This window comes from Bombina bombina, chromosome 5 (genome assembly GCF_027579735.1).
Source record: "Bombina bombina isolate aBomBom1 chromosome 5, aBomBom1.pri, whole genome shotgun sequence".
Taxonomy (NCBI): domain Eukaryota; kingdom Metazoa; phylum Chordata; class Amphibia; order Anura; family Bombinatoridae; genus Bombina; species Bombina bombina.
The window spans coordinates 1,067,559,240-1,067,587,236 of record NC_069503.1 but is presented as its reverse complement, the minus strand read 5'-3'; the positions used below and the strand labels follow the sequence as shown (position 1 = coordinate 1,067,587,236).

The following is a 27,997-nucleotide window of genomic DNA, read 5'->3' as shown; positions in this document are numbered from 1 at the left end:
AGAGAGAACCGTTCATTTGTTTTCAGACAGACAATATCACAACTGTGGCATATGTCAATCATCAGGGTGGGACTCACAGTCCCCAAGCTATGAAAGAAGTATCTCGGATACTTGCCTGGGCAGAATCCAGCTCCTGTCTAATTTCTGCAGTCCATATCCAAGGTATAGACAATTGGGAAGCGGATTATCTCAGTCGTCAGACTTTACCTCCGGGAGAGTGGTCTCTTCACCCAGATGTGTTTTTTTCAAATTGTTCAGATGTGGGGGCTTCCAGAAATAGATCTGATGGCATCTCATCTAAACAAGAAACTTCCCAGATATCTGTCCAGGGATCCTCAGGCGGAGGGAGTGGATGCGTTGACATTTCCTTGGAGTTATCAACCTGCCTATATTTTTCCACCTCTAGTTCTTCTCCCAAGAGTGATTTCCAAAATCATCATGGAGCAATCGTTTGTGCTGCTGGTGGCTCCAGCATGGCCACACAGGTTTTGGTATGCAGATCTTGTTCAGATGTCCAGTTGCCAACCTTGGCCACTTCTGTTAAGACCAGACCTATCTCAAGGTCTGTTTTTCCATCAGGATCTCAAATCATTAAATTTGAAGGTATGGAAATTGAACACTTAGTGCTTAGTCATAGAGGTTTCTCTGACTCAGTAATTAAAACTATGTTGCAGGCTCGTAAATCTGTTTCTAGAAAGATTTATTATCGAGTTTGGAAGACCTACATTTCATGGTGTTCTTCTCATAAATTCACTTGGCATTCTTTTAGAATTCCTAGAATTTTAGTTTCTTCAGGATGGTTTGGATAAGGGTTTGTCTGCAAGTTCTTTGAAAGGACAAATCTCTGCTCTGTTTTATTCCACAGAAAAATTGCTAAACTTCCTGATATTCATTGTTTTGTACAGGTGTTGGTCCGTATCAAATCAATCTCTCCTCCCTGGAGTCTTAATTTGGTTTTAAAGGATTTACAGGCTCCTCTGTTTGAGCCTATGCATTCTTTTGACATTAAATTGCTTTCTTGGAAAGTGTTGTTTCTTTTGGCCATCTCTTCTGCTAGAAGAGTTTCTGAATTATCTGCTCTTTCTTGTGAGTCTCCTTTTCTGATTTTTCATCAGGATAAGGCGGTTTTGCGGACTTCATTTAAATTCCTACCTAAAGTTGTGAATTCCAACAATATTAGTAGAGAAATTGTTGTCCCTTCCTTGTGTCCTAATCCTAAGAATTCTTTGGAAAGATTCTTACATTCTTTGGATTTGGTGAGAGCTTTGAAATATTATGTTGAAGCTACTAAATATTTCAGGAAGACTTCTAGTCTATTTGTTACCTTTTCTGGTTCTAGGAAAGGTCAGAAGGCTTCTGCTGTTTCCTTGGCTTCGTGGGTAAAGCTTTTGATTCATCACGCTTATTTGGAGTCGGGTAAATCCCCGCCTCAGAGGATTACGGGCTCATTCTACTAGGTCTGTTTCCACTTCCTGGGCTTTTAAGAATGAAGCTTCAGTTGATCAGATTTGCAAAGCATCAACTTTGTCTTCTTTGCATACATTTACTAAATTCTACCATTTTGATGTTTTTTCTTCTTCAGAAGCAGTTTTTGGTAGAAAAGTTCTTCAGGTAGCTGTTTCAGTTTGATTCTTCTGCTTATAATTTCATTTTTTTTCTTTTTCTTTATAAGATTAAAACTTTTGATTTGGGTTGTGGATTAATTTTTTTCAGCGGAATTGGCTGTCTTTATTTTTATCCCTCCCTCTCTAGTGACTCTTGTGTGGAGATCCACATCTTGGGTATTTGCTATCCCATATGTCACTAGCTCATGGACTCTTGCCAATTACATGAAAGAAAACATAATTTATGTAAGAATTTACCTGATACATTAATTTCTTTCATATTGGCAAGAGTCCATGAGGCCCACCCTTTTTATGGTGGTTATAATTTTTTTGTATAAAGCACAATTATTCCAATTCCTTTGTTGATGCTTTTTACTTCTTTCTTTATCACCCCACTACTTGGCTATTCGTTAAACTGAATTGTGGGTGTCGTGAGGGGTGTATTTATAGGCATTTTGAGGTTTGGGAAACTTTGCCCCTCCTGGTAGGATTGTATATCCCATACGTCATTAGCTCATGGACTCTTGCCAATATGAAAGAAATGAATTTATCAGGTAAGTTCTTCCATAAATTATATTTTATACTCTGCTACTCGAAATTTCAAGCTTACTATTATGTCCCAGCAATTATTTTCCTGCCAAGTTAAACTGAAAGAAAATATTTTTTGTTAACAGTAACTTGTGTAATCCTTAATGCTCCCCCATAAGTAGTAGCCAAATGCATGCAATGTAATCTTTTATATTTCTCTTCCAAAGCAGCTGTGGATAGGATCTTCCAAGATATTTTAACAAAGATTGCATGCAGCGTAAAGTGATTGTAATTTATATAGTTTTAGAAGCCTGATTCTAATAATAGAGCTGATAACTAGTAGAGTCGCTAACTTTATTTTTTAAAAACTCACTTAGGTATTTATATGATTCTTACTATCGTATAGTGGCATCCGTTCACTCCCCCCCACCCCAATGTTCCTGGTTTGTACCCAGCTGGTTAGAGAGCGGTCCAACCCACTCTGCTGATGTGCTTGCTATGACTCGCGCATGTGCAAGTCTCAATTGTACTTGGATGCGGTTATAATTAGGATTGGAGCTTTGTATTAAATGAGCTGTGGGCATTGATTTATTCAAAATCGCAAATGCGCATGCATTGCTGGAAGGCCGAGTAGATCCATGATGTAGCGTGCGCAAGCTTAAAATAAGATATTTTTTTTTCGATACGCAAACATGCCAAAAATCTTATTGGACAACGGCATTAACGTCATTGGTGGAAAAAAATGCACTTAGTGGTGGGGCTGCCGAAGCGCACAATAAAATCGGAGCAGTTTGATTTACAATGCAATAATAGATTAGATTATTGAAAGATTTCATGAATGAAACACATAGTTTATTTGTATAGTTGCATCGACTGATGATAGGAAGGCTTGTTGAATTTACCATTGTTTTAAGATCAAGTTAGCTACATTAAAAACAAGAGAATTGAATGCTGAATGTTGTTTTTTCATCTAAATATAAGTAAAATGTTGTTTACATGTATATTTGCACACATTGGCTATGCAGTAATTCAGAAAGTTAAAAGCAATAGTAGCTTAACATTTTTCTTTCATGATTTAGACAGAGAATACAATTTTAAACAACATTCCAATTTACTTCTATTATCTAATTTGCTTCATTTTTTTTTAGATATTCTTTGTTGAAGAAATAGCAATGCACATGGGTGAGCCAATCACAAAAGGCATGTGCAGCCACCAATCAGCAGCCACTGAGAATATTTAGATATGCTTTTCAGCAAAGTATATCAAGAGAATTAAGAAAATTAGATAACAGAAATAAAATAGAAAGTTGTTTAAAGTTGCATGCTCTTTCTAAACCATGAAATAAAACATTTGGGTTTCATGTCCCTTTAAAAACAGAAAAAAGAGAAAAGCATGTCTCTATATATTTCTCTTTCGCATCATTCTATAACTTACCGTATTTACTGTCTGTTCTACAGCTTTGATATATTGCTTTAAATCTCTTTCCATTGCAGCATATTCCATCATTACTGATTCCATGCTGTTCACATCGGTCATGTTGCCTGTAAAGATGCAGAAACAAAAACAATTACAGACGTTCATCACATCATTATGTTGATAAAAGTGATTTTCTGTAGTTGGTAAGCAAAGAGAAAATCAAACTCATGTCCAGATACTATTAAATTTACTTTGTTCGCTTGGTATCCTTTGTTGAAAAGCATACCTAGGTAGGCTCAGGAGCAGGAATGCATTACTGGGAGCTAGCTGGAGTTTGGTGGCTATACACGTGTCACTTGTCATTAGCTCACCAGATGTGTTCCCAGCAGTGCAGTGTTGCTCTAGAGCTGACTTTTTCTTTTTTACACTTGTTTGTCCCTTGGATTTTCCCAATGGTAAAACAAAATAAGGGTACAGAACAGTACACTGGTTTTATATAGAAGCTTAGGATGGAACAACTTTTTTAATTTTTTGAAAGAAAAATTCTGTCCTCTGCTAAATATAGAGCACACTTCCCTTTGTATACCAGATTGCCGTCATACACCGTCCCTATACTGTCCTTAGGGGGACAACTGTTGTTGTATAGTAGTTAAAATGACAAAACTGTGGGCCAGATTACAAGTGGCTAATATTTTCCCTTTTGTGTGCAAGCACCGCTCAAATAAACCTTTAACATGAGCAGATATAGCTATACAGTTATATATATTTAAAAATAATTTAAAAATACAAATAACATTTTCTTCTATGTGAGGAACATTGTAAAAGTGAAATATTTGCATTAAAACACAGTAAAACCTAATACAAATATTAAATTGGATAAACATTAATTTTGAGTTTCATACCCATATTTAGACACAAACACACACGTATGTTATATGTATAACCATCCTCTAAAATCTACACATCTCAAAAATCATGTAAATCAGCCAGAGACCACTGGATCTACTTTGGTAAATCTTTGTCTGCTTTTTTCAGAATCACCAAGAAAGGAAAATCTAATTATGGGTGCTGCCATTTTAGAAGCTCTGTTTCACTGAAGGTATCTGAAGAAGAGTTGCTGCAAATGTGCAAAAACACATCCATGAAAGCTAAATTTCAACATGGCAGCACAAATGACTAGAGGGAGGCAGGGAATAACCGCAGTACTATGCTTCTAAAATGTATGTATTCCCTTTAAATTCACTGTTCTAAACTTCATTAAACTGCATCTTTCCAGTAGTTTTCTGAAGAGCACATAAGATAATATTTAAACAATCAAAACACATCTCATCATATCCCATTGATCTTGCAGGCTAAGTGAAAGATGTGCAACTCAATGACATTTTGATAAAAACAGACCCCTATAAATAAATGACCTTTAGACTTGAGAAGAATGACAACATAAAATAAAGATGCCATTTGTTAAATGCACATTAGTTTAATGTAGTTTCTGCATTGATAACAACAATAAGTCCAGTTTCATTTTCATTATGTCAATGCTTACTTAAATACTACAGTTTGGCATCACTATAGCTAGGGCTAAGTAGTCTGTTTCACCTGACATCAACTCCGCCCCATGGCTCCCAAACCTTAACACCAGTACAAACATGACACTCCTTTTCATGCCAAATTTTCATATAGAGCCAAGTAGTGATGCACCGAAATGGAAATTCTGGACCGAAACCGAATCCGAAAATCCGGGATGCACTTGGCCGAAAACCGAAACTGATACCGAAAATGTATTTTTTCAAATTTATTTATTTATTTTTGCATAATTAGAGGCAATAAAAAAGCCCACACTTTTATTGAAAGTAACACACTAAAATTGGACAAAAAGATCTTAAAACAATAATAAGCTACACAATAATTTTACCAAGAAAAAAAAAAACAGGCCAAAAATGCCATTTTCGGCCAAAATGTTTCTGGAACCAAAATTTTGGTGCATCCCTACTTAAAACAATTATAAATATAAATATACTGTATTATTCTTTATTTAGTTCTATGTAACAGGATCATATTTAACAGGTTTGTTTTTATCAATTATCCAAATAAAGTATAGTCCTAGAAAACTCATTATATGCAGAACAGTAAGTCAAGTAATGAACTTAAACAGCAGCTCTAGGCTAGCATCAAATTTGAAACATACTACACAATAATTTTTCCGAAAATAACAGGCAAAAAAACCGAAAACCGAAATAGCCAAAAATGCCATTTTCGGCCGAAACTTTCTGCGGCCGAAATTTTGGTGCATCCCTACAAGCTCTATTAAAGATTCACTATAGATAGCTTAAGGACAAATTCTCCTACAGATATCAGAAGTGTTATCGTTTACACTGGAAACAACTGTCTGCCTATTCTAAGTTCTCTAAAGGAAGCTCATTTTTATCCTTTTATTTAAGCTAAACAACCTCAATTTCATACCTCTCAATACTAGATTTTTTCGGAAAGGATATATTCTAATACTGAAGAAGTTTAAAAAGTTGTTATGTGTTCTGTTCTCTCAAATGAACCTTTAAAGGAAGAGTAAAGTCAAAATTAAACTGTCACATTGGAAGTTTCCTGGATTTACCAAAGGCTGTTTTTGTTTCAAAGATAAAACATGTTAACTTAAGGAATGTTTTTGGGTTTTTTTGTACATAAACAAATAAATACAATTACATTTTACCATTTGTTTTATTATAATTTTATTATTATCGGTTACTTGTAGAGCGCCAACAGATTCTGCAGCGCTATAATCAAATTCGGAGTACAACAAAGCAATTATAGGGATCAAATGGGTAGAGGGCCCTGCCAAGAGTTGCACTGTTGTAGTCAGCTCTTAAGAAGGTGATCTACAAACAGCTGGACTCTTAGGCTTACATGCTAAGGGGGTTCAGGGGATAGCAATGGAGGAGAGGAACTGGTATAAAGAAAGGTTAGCATAGGTTGTATGCATCCCTGAACAGTAGAGTTTTTAGGCAGCGCTTGAAGTTTTCAAAACTAGGGGAGAGTCTTGTGGAGCGAGGCAGAGAGTTACACAAGATGGGAGCCAGTCTGGAGAAGTCCTGTAAACGGGAGTGTGATGAGGTAACAAGAGAGGAGGAGAGTAGGAGGTCATGAGCAGAGTGAAGGGGACGGGAGGGAGAGTATCTGGAGAGAAGGCCTGAGATATAGGGGGGAGCAGTGCAGTTGAGGGCTTTGTATGTCAGAGTGAGAATTTTGTGTTTAATCCTAGAGGCAAGAGGAAGCCAGTGAAGGGATTTGCAGAGAGGTGCAGTAGATAAAGAGCGACGTGTAAGGAAGATGAGTCTGACAGAGGCATTCATTATGGATTGTAAAGGAGCTAGGCGGCAGCTGGGGAGACTAGAGAGGACAGAGTTGCAGTAATCAAGGTGGGAAAGGATGAGAGAGTGGATTAAAATCTTAGTTGTGTCTTGTGTAAGGAAATGTCTAATTTTAGAGATGTTTTTAAGGTGGAAGCGGCAGGCTTTAGCCAAGGACTGAATGTGAGGAGTGAAAGAAAGATCTGAGTTAACTGTGACCCTGAGATATCGGGGATGTGAGGTAGGGGTAATAATGGAATTGTTGACAGTTAGAGAGATTGGGGGGTGGAGATTTTGGAAGAAGGGGGGAAAATAAGGAGCTCAGTTTTGGAGAGATTTCGCTTGAGGTAATGAGAGGACATCCAGGAAGAGATGTGATAAAGACCGTTAGTGACACGGGTTAGCAAGGAAGGAGATAGGTCTGGTGCAGAGAAGTAGATTTGGGTGTCATTGGCATACAAATGATATTGGAAACCGTGGGACTTTATAAGGGAACCTAATGATGACATGTAGATTGAGAAGAGAAGGAGACCGAGGACAGAGCCTTGTGGCACCCCGACAGAAAGTGGTGACGGGCGGAGGATGCCCCAGAGAAGGCTACACTAAAATGTACAGTTTGACAGGTAGAAAGAGAACCACGAGAGGGCTGTGTCACAGATGCCCAAGGATTGGAGGGTATGGAGCAAAAGAGTGTGGTCAACAATGTCAAAGGCTGCGGACAGATCAAGGAGGATAAGCAGAGAGAAGTGGTCTTTTGATTTTGTTGTAAGAAGGACATTGGTAACCTTAAGGATTGCTGTCTCTGTGGAGTGATGGGGACGAAATCCAGATTGCAGTGGGTCAAGGAGGGAGTTTAATGTAAGGAAATGGGATAGGCGTGCATATACTAGTTTTTCGATAAACTTTGAGGCAAGAGGGAGGAGGGAAATAGAGCGGTAGTTGGAATGGAGAAGTTGGATCAAGGGAAGATTTTTTTTAAGTTTAAGTGTGACCAGTGCATGTTTCAGAGATGAGTGAAATATACCAGTGCTGAAGGAGAGGTTGAAAGTGTGTGGGAGTATAGGGGTAAGGGTAGAAGAGAGGGAGGGGAGTAGCTGTGAGAGGATAAGGTCAAAGGGACAGGTAGTGAGGTGAGAGCACAGTATAAGAGACGAAACATCTTCCTCAGTAACAGGTGAGAAAGAGCTAAGTTTATGGCTATGTGGGTTGTGGTTGATTGCAAGTGTTTGAGGGGGTGAGGGAAGGGAATTATGTTGAAAGCTGATTTTGTTTCTTATGGAGTCGATTTTGTTATTGAAGTGGCTGGCAAAGTCTTGAGCTGACAGAGAAGTTGTAGTAGGAGGTGGGGGTGTGCAGAGAAGAGTATTGAAAGTGGAAAAAAGATGTTTTGGGTTTAAAGAAAGATTAGAGATAAGAGCAGATAAGTAATGTTGCTTATAGAGATTAAGGGCAGAATAGTAGGAGTTCAAGAAGAATTTGTAATGAAGAAAATCAGCTGAACTCAGAGATTTTTTCCAGTGCCGCTCAGCAGTACGGGAATATCTGCATAGGTACCGTGTCAGAGGAGTATGCCAGGACTGAAGATGAGTGTGTGAATTCCGAGCTATGGTAAGAGGGACCATATAGTCAAGGACGGATGTAAGGGTGGAATTATAGTGGCAGATAGATTGGTCAGGGCAGGAAAAGGAGGAGAAGGGTAAGAGGAGAGGTTTGAGGGAATTAGCAAGCTGCTGCTGATCTAATGACATAATGCTTCTGTGAAGTTTGGTGTGAGGAGTAGAAGGAGGGAGAGTTGTAGGGAGGGATGATATGTTGCAACTGAGGAGATGGTGGTCAGAAAGAGGAAAAGGGGAGTTTGTGAAGTTTGGGATAGTGAATCGATAGCTAAAGATCAGGTCAAGGGAGTGAATATCTTTGTTAGTGGTGACAAACCGAAAGAGGAAGTGAGTTGCAGAAGTTGTTTTGCAGAGGAGACAGTGGGATTGTCGAGAGGGATGTTGAAGTCACCAAGAATGAGGGCAGGGGTGTCTGAGGAAAGGAAATAAGGTAGTCAGGCAGCCAAGTGATCTAGAAATTGAGTTGAGGAGCCAGGGGGTCGATATATGACTGCAACACGTATAGAGAGGGGAGAGAATAAGCAAATCATGTGGATTTCAAATGAGGAAAATGTGAGGGAAGAGATGGGTTGTATTTGTTGAAAAGTACATCGGAACGTAAAATACCTACACCACCTCCTTGTCTATTACCAGACCTAGGAGTGTGGCTGGAGTGGAGACCCCCATGTGACAGAGCAGCAGTGGATGCTGTGTCTAGGGGAGAGAGACAGGTTTCTGTTAGGGCCAGAAGGGTTGAGGGAGTGGGAGATAAAAAGAGGTCATGTATAGAAGTGAGATTATTGCAAACAGAGAAAGAGTTCCAGAGTCCACAAGTGAAATGGGTAGTGGCTTTAGATGCAAGAGAAATGTGAGTAATGTTGGCAGAGTTTAGTTTTCTGAGTCTATGGGACGGTACACATGGACGTGCATGGCTAGGCAGTTGTTGGGGACCAGGATTAGGGGAGATGCCACCCGCAGTTAGTAAAAGCAAGAGGGAGAGTGACATGAGATGAGATACAGATTTGCTTTTGAGACGAGGTGCAAGGGGGAGAGAGAGGGTTTAGGAATAGGTAAAGTTTGTGAGTACAAAAGTAAGGTGAGTTTAAGAGAGATGGGCTAATGAACAGTGCAGGTGGTGAGGGGGAAGGAGTAATTGAATAATGTAGTTTGTTATAGAGACAGGAGTATTTCAAAATATTAGTTTTTTTTTGCTTTTTTTATGCGTGTCTGTACTGAATACAAACCAAATTAGAATTGTAGAGGTATTTCCTTGTCCACCTGGATGCCATGTTATGCGACTTACTTTACTTGTTAGACTGCACAACTGTAAATACCCTATTTTTAAATCTACCATTTATAATGTATTTTCTAAAAAAAATAACTAATAATGTATATAAATATATATATATTTCTTAGTAAATGTTTTATAAGTATTGTGCATATTAATGAAAATATAGCATACTGTAAATGATTTATGAATGATAACAGAAGGGTTAATCATATTTAAACAATATAAACCTTATTAGCAAACTAACATAACACAGCAACCCATACAGCAGTATGTTAAAAATTATTCCACTTGCAACCAAAACTTGTGCATTTGCAGAAATCTGCAAGTATTCTTCAAAAATGCTTGTGAGTGAATTCGACATGCATTGCTGTGCATTTCAGGTGCACTTTATATTATATAACATGAGTTTGTTAAAGCATGCAATTTTTACATTACTGACCTGAGCAAAGAGGTGCAATACCGCAAATCTTACAGCTACAAAAATGGACAGCGATTGGCAGGTACATGGGATTGCAAATGCATACAGAAAGAGAAGCGCTTTACTAGGAACAAACAACAGCTCAGTAGCTTGTTCTATGGTGAGTTATCACCCCTAGGAGCAGCCTCTTTAAGCCCAATTCTGCTTTTTATGCAGAAGAACTTTCCTTGAGTACATTTGTCTGATCCCGCCTAACAAGGTCAGTCCAGTCCCGAAATACCAGACAATCCTCCTCTTAACAAAGTACATCGAATTGCCACTTGTGGTGGGCTTAATTGGCTTGTGTTTGTTTTGCTTAATGACTTAGAGCATGCAATTATAATGTCCTTTAAAGGTCCATAAAAGAGCAATCATACAGAAAAAAAAAAAAAAACATTTAAAAATGCTTGTATGTCCCTTTAACCCTTTGGCTGCTAAGCCATTTGCCACCTGTGTGCTAAGCTGGTTTTTAGCTTTTTGTTGCAGTTCACTTTTAAACACTTTTAGAAGTAACGTTTTTCTAAGCTCTATCATCAAAACCTGTGTGGATAAATATTTGTAGTAGGTAACCTGTCTGAAATAAGCAGAAATTAAGAATATTTCACTGTTTTTTCCACTGTTTTATTGCAGGCATGTCAATGTGATAAATTATCAAAAACAGCATCTTAGAATTTACTGTACTGCTTTCAGCAATTAAACAGTTCTAGCCACCTGAGAAATTAAAATGGGGTACACAAAGCACACATTTGCAGAAAGTACACCCCTTGGTGCATCAAATGAGGGGCTACAAGAATTTCTAGCATGAATTTGGAGTGTGCAGCAATTAATGGAATAAACGGCATTGCTTTAAAAAAAAATAATCTATTTTTGTGCTAGCAATACATGTAGCCCCTCATTTGATGCACCAAGGGGTGTACTTTCCAAAAATGTGTACTTTATTTAATGTATCTTAGTTTCCTAGGTTTCTACAGCTGTCTGATTGCAGACATAACCCATAAATGTTGAAAGGCTATTTTTTTTAGATGATTTCAAGATTGCCATGTCTGCAATTAAACAGTTCTAGCCACTTGAAAAATTAAAATATGGTACACAGGGGGGCGGAGACAGCCAGCAAGCTGAGAGGAATTTTCTAGCTGGAGATCTGGGCAAAGAGTATAGAAATAAGCAATTTAAGCTAAGTATTGACAGCAAAAGAACTGAACAGCAGGCACTGTGCGCCTCTAAATACACTTAGAAAGCAGTTGGGCAAATCTCAGAAGCCTTGGTGCAACTTTTGAGTGACCCGGTTCTCAGGACCAGGCCGAAATTAGGCAACTCCGGGGATGCGGCCTACCCCGGGACGGAGGCCATTCAACAAAGGGATAAAACCATCAGAAACCAGGTCCCTATCACCCGACTAGCTAGGAGATATCCGGTAGACCCGAAGTTTGGCTACAGCAAATGATCAAAACCTAATAGAGGGTGCTCTGTTGCCGTGGCTAGATTGTGTGTTGGGGCCTTTTCGAGAGTGGAGATGAAAATGGAAGATCACCACATGGATATCCTGGCCCTCTTTGAAGACTACGGCTACCAACTGATGAGCCGACTTGATCGGCTTATACAAGTCAGCAGAGCTAAGGGTCCGGATCGAGCTGCAGTCGGGCGCCTTCAGCGAGAGGCTGCGGCTCCTGAGTCAGGAGCGATTGTCTCCTCAGAGACTCCCACCAGACATTTTTCCACAGAATCCATCTCTCACCTAGAAGTTGCCCCAGCCCATAGCAGCAGCAACCACTTACCGTATGTCTTTGCACGCGGAGGTGCATCTAACCTCTTGGAGCAAGAGGTAACTCGTGACTGCCCGACACAAGTAGTGGCTGTAAGAGCCAGTGAAGATGAGGGTTCTGAGCAGTGGAGGGATTGGTCCGGGCCTATGTTTGTTAAGGCAGCAGCTTACCTGGACTGTGGATCACATGCCTTACACTGTCCTAGTGCCCTGCAGAGCATCAGCTCCTCTAAATCTCTATGTGTGCAGACTATTCAGTATCACGGAGACTGCTGCAAGGCCATACCTCAACAGAACAGGACTCATAAGAAGAAGGGTGTAGGGTGACTCTCCATGCCCTCTATGGGGCTCTGTATAACCACTCTGGTAAAAATGTCATTCCCCTGCACAACCTACTCCGTGACTCTTTATTTATTTATTTATTTTCTCCTCTTGATGGACTGGGGTCTAAGACTCTATTAGACTTTATTTGGAAGTTTAGACACAGGACTTTTGTCACATCCTCTTTACTGTGGGTACTTACACCACTCGATGCCTGAAGACATGCTGTTGAATACGCAGTTGACTAAGTTATCTGTTTGTTTACTGTTGACGATAGTAATTTTATGTAACCAGCTTTCCCAGTACCTATATAGAATCAATACCGTTTAGCAGGGTTTTGTTTCTCATGCCCCTCACTATAGGATATTATCTATTCCTTTATTTTTATATACTGTTTCTCACATATATTTGTTGAAGCCTAATGGCATTCTCACTAACTGGGAGATGAATGGATGAGGTGAACGTATGTCTGGGTGATGTATTCCTTTAAAACCAGTATCTAATAGCGCATAAATTTACAACAGAGGGATATGCCTGCAGCGATGCATTGATAACTCTATTTAGCCTCCATCACATAGAACTATGAGTTTTAATTAACTGCTACCCTCAAGTTCAGCATTATATGATGTTAAGTTGTTCTACTACAATTCTAGGATCTCTAGTGTAGTCAAAACATGTTTTAATCTCTGTGATAAGAGGTGATGCTCTCACCACCATAACCTAGCAATACATATACCCCTTCCATATACTGGTGGCCTTTCTGCCACATGCCTCTAGCAGCATACTTTAAAGACATCACCTACATTATATTGCCCTGACCCAGGTGATTCCAGGGTCACTTGATGTGTTGGATATGCAAAACAGCAACAGAAGGTTATGCTATTTTCGGCCTACCGTCCGCCCCCCACCACCACTTTTATGCGGTTAGGGTTGAGTTTTTCCTCCTCCGCATAACCTTTTGACAGAGTTTAGAAGTCTCTGTCCAACCCGTAGAGCCATGATTTAGTTTTTCTCTATATTTAAGTAAATTGGCTCTCGGGGTTCTAATACAGGAAAATTAATTTTGTTCTGATTCCCTGTTCCCCTACAGTTTATCCAGGATAATAGTCTTACTAAGGTCTATGGTTTCTCAACTGTTCAGTGTTAGTGAGTTATTAGTTTAAAACAACAACTAAGGACTGCTTCTCTTATTTGATATTACATGTTTGTTGTATAGTTTGTATTTACTCCACATATGCTGAAACTGCGATTTTTACTATTATCTCCATTAATATGTCCTCCATTGTTCTGTTTAAACTCTGGTCCCTTGACTGGACCGGTCTGTCTGAGGATTTTGCGAATGTATAAGATTTAAAAAAAAATAAAAAAAAAAAAAAAAAAAATGGGGTGCCTAAAGTGTTACGTCATGTCAGTATAATGTATGTTGAGAAATGTAACCTGTTGTTGTGACTGTTGTGTATATGCGATTGTAACTTCAATAACCTGTTAAGTACCTAGTTTTTCTGATTCTCAATGTGAACTCTTGGAACTGAGAATTCTTTCTTCTGATAAGTACCATCTACCAGATCCCGACCGTGGATCTACTTTGCATTGTTGACGCAAGAGTGTTTCACTATCCAAAAACTGAGGAAACAGTGAAGGTCAATACCATAACTTAATTAATGTTCTGCTTATACTTGTTTACAGTGCGAAATTACTGTTGTGTATTATACCCTGAGATGTTGTCCTTCATTCTGAGACTGTAACTCTGATTTTCATTGCCTCAATAAAAATATTTAAAAAAAAAAAATATGGTACACAAAGCACACATTTGTAGAAAGTACACCAGTTAGCGAATCAAATGAGGGGCTACATGTATCTCTAGCACATAATTGAGGTGCACAACAATCAATGGAATATGGTGCTTTGCATAAAAAATATTTTATTTAGCAAAGAGCCATATTCTACTTATTATTACATTGTCTATTTTTGTGTTGTGCTAGCAATAAATGTAGCCACTCATTTGATGTGCCAAAGGGTGTACTTTCCAAAAATGTGTACTTCATTTATTTAATGTATCTTAATTCCCCAGGTGGCTACAGCTGTCTGATTGCATACATAACCCGGTAAAGTTGAAAAGATATTTAAAAAATCTTTACAAAATAAATAGATTTTTTTTTTAAAGGATTTGTCGCTAGAAAACATAAAAAAATGTTATTGCAAAAAAACATAATTTATGCTTACCTGATAAATTTATTTCACTTGTAGTGTATCTAGTCCACGGATCATCCATTACTTGTGGGATATTCTCCTTCCCAACAGGAAGTTGCAAGAGGATCACCCACAGCAGAGCTGCTATATAGCTCCTCCCCTCACTGCCATATCCAGTCATTCGACCGAAACAAGACGAGAAAGGAGAAACCATAGGGTGCAGTGGTGACTGTAGTTTAATTAAAATTTAAACCTGCCTTAAAAGGACAGGGCGGGCCGTGGAATGGATACACTACAAGAGAAATACATTTATCAGGTAAGCATAAATTATGTTTTCTCTTGTTAAGTGTATCCAGTCCACGGATCATCCATTACTTGTGGGATACCAATACCAAAGCTAAAGTACATGGATGATGGGAGGGACAAGGAAGGAACTTAAACGGAAGGAACCACTGCCTGTAGAACCTTTCTCCCAAAAACAGCCTCCGAAGAAGCAAAAGTGTCAAATTTGTAAAATTTTGAAAAGGTGTGAAGCGAAGACCAAGTCACAGCCTTGCAAATCTGTTCAACAGAGGCCTCATTTTTAAAGGCCCATGTGGAAGCCACAGCTCTAGTAGAATGAGCTGTAATCCTTTCAGGGGGCTGCTGTCCAGCAGTCTCATAGGCTAAGCGTATTATGCTCCGAAGCCAAAAGGAGAGAGAGGTTGTCGAAGCTTTTTAACCTCTCCTCTGTCCAGAGTAAACGACAAACAGGGCAGATGTTTGACGAAAATTTTTAGTAGCCTGTAAGTAAAACTTCAAGGCACGGACTACGTCCAGATTATGCAAAAGACGTTCCTTCTTTGAAGAAGGATTAGGACACAATGATGGAACAACAATCTCTTGATTGATATTCCTGTTAGAAACCACCTTAGGTAAAAACCCAGGTTTGGTACGCAGAACTACCTTGTCTGAATGAAAAATCAGATAAGGAGAATCACAATGTAAGGCAGATAACTCAGAGACTCTTCGAGCCGAGGAAATAGCCATCAAAAACAGAACTTTCCAAGATAAAAGTTTAATATCAATGGAATGAAGGGGTTCAAACGGAACTCCCTGAAGAACTTTAAGAACCAAGTTTAAGCTCCACGGGGGAGCAACAGTTTTAAACACAGTCTTAATCCTAACCAAAGCCTGACAAAATGCCTGGACGTCTGGAACTTCTGCCAGACGCATGTGCAAAAGAATAGACAGAGCAGAGATCTGTCCTTTTAAAGAACTAGCTGATAAGCCTTTGTCCAAACCCTCTTGGAGACAGGACAATATCCTAGGAATCCTAACCTTACTCCATGAGTAACTCTTGGATTCACACCAATAAAGATATTTATGCCATATCTTCTGGTAGATTCTCCTGGTGACAGGCTTCCGAGACTGTAGTAAGGTATCAATGACTGACTCGGAGAAGCCACGCCTTGATAGAATCAAGCGTTCAATCTCCATGCAGTCAGTCTCAGAGAAATTAGATTTGGATGATGGAAAGGACCTTGTATTAGAAGGTCCTGCCTCAGAGGCAGAGTCCATGGTGGAAGAGATGACATGTCCACTAGGTCTGCATACCAGGTCCTGCGTGGCCACGCAGGCGCTATCAGAATCACCGATGCTCTCTCCTGTTTGATTTTGGCAATCAGTCGAGGGAGCAGAGGAAACGGTGGAAACACATAGGCCAGGTTGAAGAACCAAGGAGCTGCTAGAGCATCTATCAGCGTTGCTCCCGGGTCCCTGGACCTGGATCCGTAACAAGGAAGCTTGGCGTTCTGGCGAGACGCCATGAGATCCAGTTCTGGTTTGCCCCAACGATGGACCAGTTGAGCAAACACCTCTGGATGGAGTTCCCACTCCCCTGGATGAAAAGTCTGTAGTTCTCTACACCTGGGATGTGGATCGCTGACAGGTGGCAAGAGTGAGACTCTGCCCAGCGAATTATCTTTGAGACTTCTAACATCGCTAGGGAACTCCTGGTTCCCCCTTGATGGTTGATGTAAGCCACAGTCGTGATGTTGTCCGACTGAAATCTGATGAACCTCAGTGTTGCTAACTGAGGCCAAGCTAGAAGAGCATTGAATATTGCTCTTAACTCCAGAATATTTATTGGGAGGAGTTTCTCCTCCTGAGTCCACGATCCCTGAGCCTTCAGGGAGTTCCAGACTGCGCCCCAACCTAGAAGGCTGGCATCTGTTGTTACAATCGTCCAATCTGGCCTGCGAAAGGTCATATCCTTGGACAGATGGACCCGAGAAAGCCACCAGAGAAGAGAATCTCTGGTCTCTTGATCCAGATTTAGTAGAGGGGACAAATCTGAGTAATCCCCATTCCACTGACTTAGCATGCATAATTGCAGCGGTCTGAGATGCAGGCGCGCAAATGGCACTATGTCCATTGCCGCTACCATTAAGCCGATTACTTCCATGCACTGAGCCACTGACGGGCGTGGAATGGAATGAAGGACACGGCAAGCATTTAGAAGTTTTGATAACCTGGACTCCGTCAGGTAAATTTTAATCTCTACAGAATCTATAAAGAGTATCTATAAAGAGTATCTAGGAAGGAGACTCTTGTGAGTGGTGATAGAGAACTCTTTTCCACGTTCACTTTCCACCCATGCGACCTCAGAAATGCCAGAACTATCTCTGTATGAGACTTGGCAATTTGAAAGCTTGACGCCTGTATCAGGATGTCGTCTAGATACGGAGCCACCGCTATGCCTCCCGGTCTTAGAACCGCCAGAAGTGAGCCCAGAACCTTTGTAAAAATTCTCGGGGCAGTGGCCAACCCGAAGGGAAGAGCTACAAATTGGTAATGCCTGTCTAGAAAGGCAAACCTTAGGAACCGATGATGATCTTTATGAATCGGTATGTGAAGGTAGGCATCCTTTAAGTACACTGTGGTCATGTACTGACCCTCTTGGATCATGGGTAGGATGGTCCGAATAGTTTCCATTTTAAATGATGGAACTCTGAGGAATTTGTTTAAGATCTTTAGATCCAAGATTGGTCTGAAGGTTCCCTCTTTCTTGGGAACCACAAACAGATTTGAATAAAATCCCTGTCCTTGTTCCGTCCGCGGAACTGAATGGATCACTCCCATTACTAGGAGGTCTTGCACACAGCTTAGGAATGCCTCTTTCTTTATCTGGTTTGCTGATAACCTTGAAAGATGAAATCTCCCTTGTGGAGGAGAAGCTTTGAAGTCCAGAAGATATCCCTGAGATATGATCTTCAATGCCCAGGGATCCTGAACATCTCTTGCCCACGCCTGGGTGAAGAGAGAAAGTCTGCCCCCTACTAGATCCGTTTCCGGATAGGGGGCCGTTCCTTCATGCTCTCTTGGGGGCAGCAGCAGGCTTTCTGGCCTGCTTGCCCTTGTTCCAGGACTGGGTAGGTTTCCAGGCCTGTCTGGAATGAGCAACAGTTCCCTCTTGTTTTGAAGCGGAGGAAGTTGATGCTGCTCCTGTCTTGAAATTACGAAAGGCACGAAAATTAGACTGTTTGGCCTTTGATTTGGCCCTGTCCTGAGGAAGGGTATGACCCTTGCCTCCAGTAATGTCAGCAATAATTTCCTTCAAGTCAGGCCCGAATAAGGTCTGCCCCTTAAAAGGAATGTTGAGTAATTTAGACTTTGAAGTCACGTCAGCTGACCAGGATTTAAGCCATAGCGCCCTACGCGCCTGGATGGCGAATCCGGAATTCTTAGCCTTTAGTTTATTCAAATGAACAATGGCATCAGAAACAAATGAGTTAGCTAGCTTAAGCGTTCTAAGCTTGTCAATAATTTCATTCAATGGAGCTGTCTGGATGGCCTCTTCCAGGGCCTCAAACCAGAATGCCGCCACAGCAGTGACAGGCGCAATGCATGCAAGGGGCTGTAAAATAAAACCTTGTTGAATAAACATTTTCTTAAGGTAACCCTCCAATTTTTTATCCATTGGATCTGAAAAAGCACAACTGTCCTCAACCGGGATAGTGGTACGCTTTGCTAAAGTAGAAACTGCTCCCTCCACCTTAGGGACCGTCTGCCATAAGTCCCGTGTAGTGGCGTCTATTGGAAACATTTTTCTAAAAATAGGAGGTGGGGAAAAGGGCACACCGGGCCTATTCCACTCTTTGATAATAATTTCTGTAAGCCTTTTAGGTATAGGAAAAACGTCAGTACACACCGGCACCGCATAGTATCATTTGCATGCTCTGTATCTCTCCTAACCCCAGAGCTATCGCGCTTGCCTCTTAATTCAGGCAATCTAGATAATACCTCTGACAGGGTATTATTCATGATTGTAGCTATGTCCTGCAAGGTAATCGCTATGGGCGTCCCTGATGTAATTGGCGTCATATTAGCGTGCGTCCCCTGAGCGGGAGGCGAAGTGTCTGACACGTGGGGAGAGTTAGTCGGCATAACTTCCCCCTCGACAGAACCCTCTGGTGATAATTCTTTTATAGATAAAGACTGATCTTTACTGTTTAAGGTGAAATCAATACATTTAGTACACATTCTCCTATGGGGCTCCACCATGGCTTTCAAACATAATGAACAAGTAGGTTCCTCTGTGTCAGATATGTTTAAACAGACTAGCAATGAGACTAGCAAGCTTGGAAAACACTTTAAAACAAGTTTACAAGCAATATAAAAAAATGTTACTGCACCTTTAAGAAACCCAAATTTTCCCAAATTTTGAAATAACAGTGAAAAAATGCAGTTACACTAACGAAATTTTTACAGTGTATGTAATAAGTTAGCAGAGCATTGCACCCACTTGCAAAAGGATGATTAACCCCTTAATGCCAAAAACGGAATAAAAAATGACAAAAACGTTTTTTTAAACAGTCACAACTGCCACAGCTCTACTGTGGCTTTTTACCTCCCTCAATACGACTTTTGAAGCCTTTTGAGCCCTTCAGAGAAGTCCTGGATCATGCAGGAAGAAGCTGGATGTCTGTGTCTGTAATTTTTGCTGTGCAAAAAAATGCCAAAATAGGCCCCTCCCACTCATATTACAACAGTGGGAAGCCTCAGGGAACTGTTTCTAGGCAAAATACAAGCCAGCCATGTGGAAAAAACTAGGCCCCAATAAGTTTTATCACCAAACATATGTAAAAAACGATTAAACATGCCAGCAAACGTTTTAAAATACACTTTTATAAGAGTATGTATCTCTATTAATAAGCCTGATACCAGTCGCTATCACTGCATTTAAGGCTTTACTTACATTACTTTGGTATCAGCAGCATTTTCTAGCAAATTCCATCCCTAGAAAAATATTTTAACTGCACATACCTTAGTACAGGAAAACCTGCACGCTATTCCCCCTCTGAAGTTACCTCACTCCTCAGAATATGTGAGAACAGCAAAGGATCTTAGTTACTTCTGCTAAGATCATAGAAAACGCAGGCAGATTCTTCTTCTAAATACTGCCTGAGATAAACAGTACACTCCGGTACCATTTAAAAATAACAAAGTTTTGATTGAAGAAATAAACTAAGTATAAAACACCACAGTCCTCTTACGACCTCTATCTTAGTTGAGAGTTGCAAGAGAATGACTGGATATGGCAGTGAGGGGAGGAGCTATATAGCAGCTCTGCTGTGGGTGATCCTCTTGCAACTTCCTGTTGGGAAGGAGAATATCCCACAAGTAATGGATGATCCGTGGACTGGATACACTTAACAAGAGAAATAAGCTTCTTAGCAAAAAAAAACATAATTTATGTAAGAACTTACCTGATAAATTCATTTCTTTCATATTAACAAGAGTCCATGAGCTAGTGACGTATGGGATATACATTCCTACCAGGAGGGGCAAAGTTTCCCAAACCTTAAAATGCCTATAAATACACCCCTCACCACACCCACAAATCAGTTTAACGAATAGCCAAGAAGTGGGGTGATAAGAAAAAAAGTGCGAAGCATATAAAATAAGGAATTGGAATAATTGTGCTTTATACAAAAAAATCATAACCACCACAAAAAAGGGTGGGCCTCATGGACTCTTGTTAATATGAAAGAAATGAATTTATCAGGTAAGTTCTTACATAAATTATGTTTTCTTTCATGTAATTAACAAGAGTCCATGAGCTAGTGACGTATGGGATAATGACTACCCAAGATGTGGATCTTTCCACACAAGAGTCACTAGAGAGGGAGGGATAAAATAAAGACAGCCAATTCCTGCTGAAAATAATCCACACCCAAAATAAAGTTTAACAAAAAACATAAGCAGAAGATTCAAACTGAAACCGCTGCCTGAAGAACTTTTCTACCAAAAACTGCTTCAGAAGAAGAAAATACATCAAAATGGTAGAATTTAGTAAAAGTATGCAAAGAGGACCAAGTTGCTGCTTTGCAGATCTGGTCAACCGAAGCTTCATTCCTAAACGCCCAGGAAGTAGATACTGACCTAGTAGAATGAGCTGTAATTCTCTGAGGCGGAATTTTACCCGACTCAACATAGGCAAGATGAATTAAAGATTTCAACCAAGATGCCAAAGAAATGGCAGAAGCTTTCTGGCCTTTCCTAGAACCGGAAAAGATAACAAATAGACTAGAAGTCTTACAGAAAGATTTCGTAGCTTCAACATAATATTTCAAAGCTCTAACAACATCCAAAGAATGCAACGATTTCTCCTTAGAATTCTTAGGATTAGGACATAATGAAGGAACCACAATTTCTCTACTAATGTTGTTGGAATTCACAACTTTAGGTAAAAATTCAAAAGAAGTTCGCAACACCGCCTTATCCTGATGAAGAATCAGAAAAGGAGACTCACAAGAAAGAGCAGATAATTCAGAAACTCTTCTGGCAGAAGAGATGGCCAAAAGGAACAAAACTTTCCAAGAAAGTAATTTAATATCCAATGAATGCATAGGTTCAAATGGAGGAGCTTGAAGAGCCCCCAGAACCAAATTCAAACTCCAAGGAGGAGAAATTGACTTAATGACAGGCTTTATACGAACCAAAGCTTGTACAAAACAATGAATATCAGGAAGAATAGCAATCTTTCTGTGAAAAAGAACAGAAAGAGCAGAGATTTGACCTTTCAAGGAACTTGCGGACAAACCCTTATCTAAACCATCCTGAAGAAATTGTAATATTCTCGGTATTCTAAAAGAATGCCAAGAAAAATGATGAGAAAGACACCAAGAAATATAAGTCTTCCAGACTCTATAATATATCTCTCTGGATACAGATTTACGAGCCTGTAACATAGTATTAATCACAGAGTCAGAGAAACCTCTTTGACCAAGAATCAAGCGTTCAATCTCCAAACCTTTAAATTTAAGGATTTCAGATCCTGATGGAAAAAAGGACCTTGAGACAAAAGGTCTGGTCTTAACGGAAGAGTCCACGGTTGGCAAGAGGCCATCCGGACAGGATCCGCATACCAAAACCTGTGAGGCCATGCCGGAGCTACCAGCAGAACAAACGAGCATTCCTTCAGAATCTTGGAGATTACTCTTGGAAGAAGAACTAGAGGCGGAAAGATATAGGCAGGATGATACTTCCAAGGAAGTGAAAATGCATCCACTGCCTCCGCCTGAGGATCCCGGGATCTGGACAGATACCTGGGAAGTTTCTTGTTTAGATGAGAAGCCATCAGATCTATTTCTGGAAGTTCCCACATTTGAACAATCTGAAGAAATACCTCTGGGTGAAGAGACCATTCGCCCGGATGCAACGTTTGGCGACTGAGATAATCCGCTTTCCAATTGTCCATACCTGGGATATAAACCGCAGAGATTAGACAGGAGCTGGATTCCGCCCAAACCAAAATTCGAGATACTTCTTTCATAGCCAGAGGACTGTGAGTCCCTCCTTGATGATTGATGTATGCCACAGTTGTGACATTGTCTTATCTGAAAACAATGAACAACTCTCTCTTCAGAAGAGGCCAAGACTGAAGAGCTCTGAAAATTGCACGGAGTTCCAAAATATTGATCGGAAATCTCACCTCCTGAGATTCCCAAACCCCTTGTGCCGTCAGATACCCCCACACAGCTCCCCAACCTGTAAGACTTGTATCTGTTGAGATTATAGTCCAGGTCGGAAGAACAAAGAAGCCCCCTGAACTAAACGATGGTGATCTGTCCACCATGTCAGAGAGTGTCGTAAAATCGGTTTAAAGATATTAATTGAGATATCTTTGAGTAATCCCTGCACCATTGGTTCAGCATACAGAGCTGAAGAGGTCGCATGTGAAAACGAGCAAAGGAGATCGCATCTGATGCGGCAGTCCTAAGACCCAACATTTCCATGCATAAGGCTACCAAAGGGAATGATTGTGACTGAAGGTTTTGACAAGCTGATATCAATGTTAAACTTCTCTTGTCTGACAAGGACAGAGTCATAGACACTGAATTTATCTAGAAACCTAAAAAGGTTACCCTTGTCTGAGGAATCAATGAACTGATTGGTAAATTGATCCTCCAACCATGAACTTGAAGAAACAACACAAGTCGATTCGTATGAGATTCTTCGAAAATGAGAAGACTGAGCAAGTACCAAGATATCGTCCAAATAAGGAAATACCAAAACCCTATTCTCTGATTACAGAAAGAAGGGCACCGAGAACCTTTGAAAAAAATTCTTGGAACTGAGGCTAGGCCAAACAGTAGAGCCACAAAACTGGTAATGCTTGTCTAAAAAGAGAATCTCAGACACTAAAAGTGATCTGGATGAATCGGAATATGCAGATACACATCCTGTAAATCTATTGTAGACATATAATGCCCTTGCTAAACAAAAGGCAGGATAGTCCTACAGTAACCATCTTGAATGTTGGTATCCTAACATAACGATTCAATAATGATAGATCCAGAACTGGTCTGAAGGAATTGACCTTCTTTGGTACAATGAAGAGATAAAATAAAACCCCAGCCCCTGTTCCAGAACTGGAACTGGCATAAATACTCCAGCCAACTCTAGATCTGAAACACATTTCAGAAATGCTGAGCCTTGCTGTGTCAACTGGGACACGGGAAAGAAAAGAATCTCTTAGCAGGAGGCCTTAACTTGAAGCCAATTCTGTACCTTTCTGAAACAATGTTTCTGAAACCAGAGATTAAGAACGGAATTGATCCAAATTTCTTTGAAGAAAACGTAATCTGCCCCATACCAGCTGAGCTGGAATAAGGGCCGCACCTTCATAGATACTTAGGAGCTGGCTATAGGTTTCTATAAGGCTTGGATATATTCCAAACTGGAAATAGTTTCCAAACTGATACCGCTCCTGAGGATGAAGGATCAGGCTTTTGTTCCTTGTTGTGAGGAAAGGAACGAAATGATTATTTACCCTGGAAAGAAAGGGAAAGCAAAGTTAGAAGACATGTCAGCATTCCAAGTTTAATCCATAAAGCTTTTCTAGCTAAAATAGCTAGAGCCATATACCTGACATCAACTCTAATGATATCAAAAGATGGTATCACCAATAAAAATTATTAGCATGTTATAGAATAATAATAATGCTATAAAATTATGATCTGTTACTTGTTGCGCTAAAGCTTCTAACCAAAAAGTTGAAGCTGCAGCAACATCCGCTAAAAATATAGCAGGTCTAAGAAGATTACCTGAACATAAGTAAGCTTTTCTTAGAAAAGATTCAATTTTCCTATCTAAAGGATCCTTAAATGAAGTACTATCTGCCATAGGAATAGTAGTACATTAGCAGGAGTAGAGACAGCCCCATAACCTTAGGGATTTTTGTCCCAAAAAACTCTAATCTGTCAGATGGCACAGGATATAATTTGCTTAAACGTCTAGAAGGAGTAAATAAATTACCCAAATTATTCCATTCCCTGGAAATTACTTCAGAAATAGCATCAGGGAGATAAAACACTTCTGGAATAACTACAGGAGATTTAAAAACCTTATTTAAACGTTTACATTTAGTATCAAGAGGACCAGAATCCTCTATTTCTAATGCAAATAACACTTCTTTAAGTAAAGAACGAATAAATTCCATCTTGAACAAATACAAAGATTTATCAGCATCAACCTCTGAGACAGAAACCTCTGAACCAGAAGAACCATTATCAGTATCAGAATGATGATGTTCATTTAAAAATTCATCTGAAAAAAAGAGAAGTTTTAAAAGACTTTTATGTATACTAGAAGGAGAAATAACAGACATAGCCTTCTTAATGGATTTAAAAAATAAAATCTCTTATGTTATCAGGAACACTCTGAAAATTAGATGTTGACGGACAGCAACAGGTAATGTAACAGTACTAAAGGAAATTTTATCTGCATTAATAAGTTTGACATGACATGCAATACAAATAACAGCTGGAGAAAACAGATACCAAAAGTTTATAGCAGACTTAGCTTGGTAGCTCCAGCACTGTGCAGTGATTTTCCTGTAGTATCTTCTGACTCAGTTGCAACGTGGAACATCTTGCAATATGTAAAAGAAAAAAACAACATATAAAGCAAAATTGATCAAATTCCTTAAATGACAGTTTCAGGAATGGGAAAAAAATGCCAGTGAACAAGCTTCTAGCAACCAGAAGCAATAAATAATGAGACTTAAATAATGTGGAGACAAAAATGACGCCCATATTTTTTAGCGCCAAAAAAGACGCCCACATTATTTGGCGCCTAAATGCTTTTGGCGCCAAAAATGACGCCACATCCGGAACGCCGACATCTTTGACGCAAAATAACGTCAAAAAATGACGCAACTTCCGGCGACACGTATGACGCCGGAAACGGAAAAGAATTTTTGCGCCAAAAAAGTCCGCGCCAAGAATGACGCAATAAAATGAAGCATTTTCAGCCCCCGCGAGCCTAACAGCCCACAGGGAAAAAAGTCAAATTTTTGAGGTAAGAAAAAATATGATAATTCAATGCATAATCCCAAATATGAAACTGACTGTCTGGAAATAAGGAAAGTTGAACATTCTGAGTCAAGGCAAATAAATGTTTGAATACATATATTTAGAACTTTATAAATAAAGTGCCCAACCATAGCTTAGAGTGTCACAGAAAATAAGACTTACTTACCCCAGGACACTCATCTACATGTTTGTAGAAAGCCAAACCAGTACTGAAACGAGAATCAGTAGAGGAAATGGTAAATATAAGAGTATATCGTCGATCTGAAAAGGGAGGTAAGAGATGAATCTCTACGACCGATAACAGAGAACCTTATGAAATAGACCCCGTAGAAGGAGATCACTGCATTCAATAGGCAATACTCTCTTCACATCCCTCTGACATTCACTGCACGCTGAGAGGAAAACCGGGCTCCAACTTGCTGCGGAGCGCATATCAACGTAGAATCTAGCACAAACTTACTTCACCACCTCCCTTGGAGGCAAAGTTTGTAAAACTGATTTGTGGGTGTGGTGAGGGGTGTATTTATAGGCATTTTAAGGTTTGGGAAACTTTGCCCCTCCTGGTAGGAATGTATATCCCATACGTCACTAGCTCATGGACTCTTGTTAATTACATGAAAGAAATACAGAAGTTTTGAAAGATGGAGAGAGCTGAGTAAAGAGGGTGTTTTACTCATCTTCCACACAAACTAAAAGACTGATTATAAAAATATTATTATTATTATTATTATTATTTTTTTATATAGCCTTTCTCTACCATTTATTAATTTGTAACCGCATTATCCAGGTGATCATTGGATTACATTGGATTACAAATACAGGTAGCCCTCAGTTTACGCCGGGGTTAGTTTCCAGGAAGATTGGTTGTAAATCGAAACTGATGTAAATTGAAACCCAGTTTATAATGTCAATGGGAAGTGAGGGAGTTAGGTTCCAGGCTCCTCTCAAAACTGACATAAGTAACATCTAATACATTATTTTTAAAGCTTTGAAATGAAGACTTTAAATGCTAAACAGTATTATAAACCTAATAATATAGATTGTATCATCATCAAACTAAGTTTAATGAACAAAAACATTTGCTAACAGCACCTAATAAAATAAGCACACAACAGACTGCATCATCATCAAACTAAGTTTAATGAACAAAAACTTTTTTTTTTTCTGCAATCAGTTCTCTGCATTGTAAGCATGTTAGATAATATTGGGTCTGCACCTATTCTATGCATTTCAATCTGCAGTGATTAATAGGCAGTTAGGCACCCTCACCTCAAGCAGCTGGACAGGAAGATAATAGGGAAGTGGCTGCTCGATAGCTAATGTCTGCTCTGTGTACACAGATCAATTTCAGACCTGTTAAGTTGCATAACTTTGCTGCAAACCAAGCGGACAGCTCCACCTACTGGCTATTTTAGTTACTGCACATGACTGAAAAAAAAAAAAAGGTTGTTATTCTGAAACGGCGCAAATTGAACCGGCCTAAATCGAGGGCCACCTGTACAATATTGGTCTGTATCGTAAAAGGCAATGCAACATTTCTCAGCTAGGTGATCACTGCGGTAACGATGGTTACCACGGTGATCATTAAGATATAATACTTAAACCGATATTTATTTTTCAAAAATAAACAAGTTTATTTTTAGAACATTTATTTTGGGGGTCTCTAGGCAATTTTGATCTTTATTTATGTGCCTTTAGAGAAACCCAAATCCTTTTTTATTTTTAAACTTTATATATATATATATATATATATATATATATATATATATATATATATATATATATATATATATATATATATATTTTTTTTTTTACTTTTCACTGTACACCCCCAAGACTTATACCATTGGAAAGGGTAGATGATTACCTTTCCAATTGTCAGTTTTAAATAAAGTTGCACAGTGACGTCATCATGTCATTGCGCGTGACGTCACTGCACAAAACGTGAAGACCTGACAATGCCTGTCACTATACAGGCCAGATCACCGAGGTTGAAGTGGATGGAGGTCCCCAGAACTCCACAAAGGTGGGGAGTGCTAGTGACAGTTCTGAGCCGTCGTTAGCACCTGAGAGGGAAACTTTATTATTCTTAGTTGAAAGCTAAAGGTAGGCTCATATGCTAATGTCTAAGCCCTTGAAGGCCGCCTCTTATCTGAATGCATTTGACAGTTTTTTCACAGCTAGAGGGCGTTAGTTCATGTGATTCATATTAAATAACATTGTGCTCATGCACGTGGAGTTATTTAAGAGTCAGCACTAATTGCCTGAAATGTCAGTCGGTCAAAAGATCTCAGATAAGGAGGCAGTCAGCAGAGGCTTAGATACAAGGTAATTACAGAGGTAAAAAGTATATTTCCCAGTGTTGGTTATGCAAAACTGGTGAATGGTAAATAAAGGGATTATTTATCTTTTTAAACAATAACATTTTTGGTGTTTACTATCCCTTTTAACACACAATATATAAAAAATAAAAAAAAACTGTATAATATGAGAGAGCTAGCTAAGCAACTCATTGTGCATCATTGTCTCCAAAACTGTCAGTTCTTGCCGATTTATTCCATGATGTGATTTGCGAGAGAAATGTTTTTTTTTGTTTTTGTTTTTATGAATGAAAAGGCTATTCACCATC

The 27,997-nt window shown here is 39.5% G+C and overlaps 1 protein-coding gene across 1 annotated transcript in view; it reads right to left on the bottom strand.

Annotated features, from left to right (window-relative positions):
- Nucleotides 1–27,997, bottom strand: part of NSMCE2 (NSE2 (MMS21) homolog, SMC5-SMC6 complex SUMO ligase) — a 1,014,246-nt gene that overhangs the window by 620,734 nt on the left and 365,515 nt on the right. Inside the window, exon 3 of the mRNA XM_053715348.1 lies at nt 3,568–3,674. Within this exon, the coding sequence (XP_053571323.1) occupies nt 3,568–3,674 (107 nt within the window). The remainder of the gene's footprint in view (nt 1–3,567; nt 3,675–27,997) is intronic.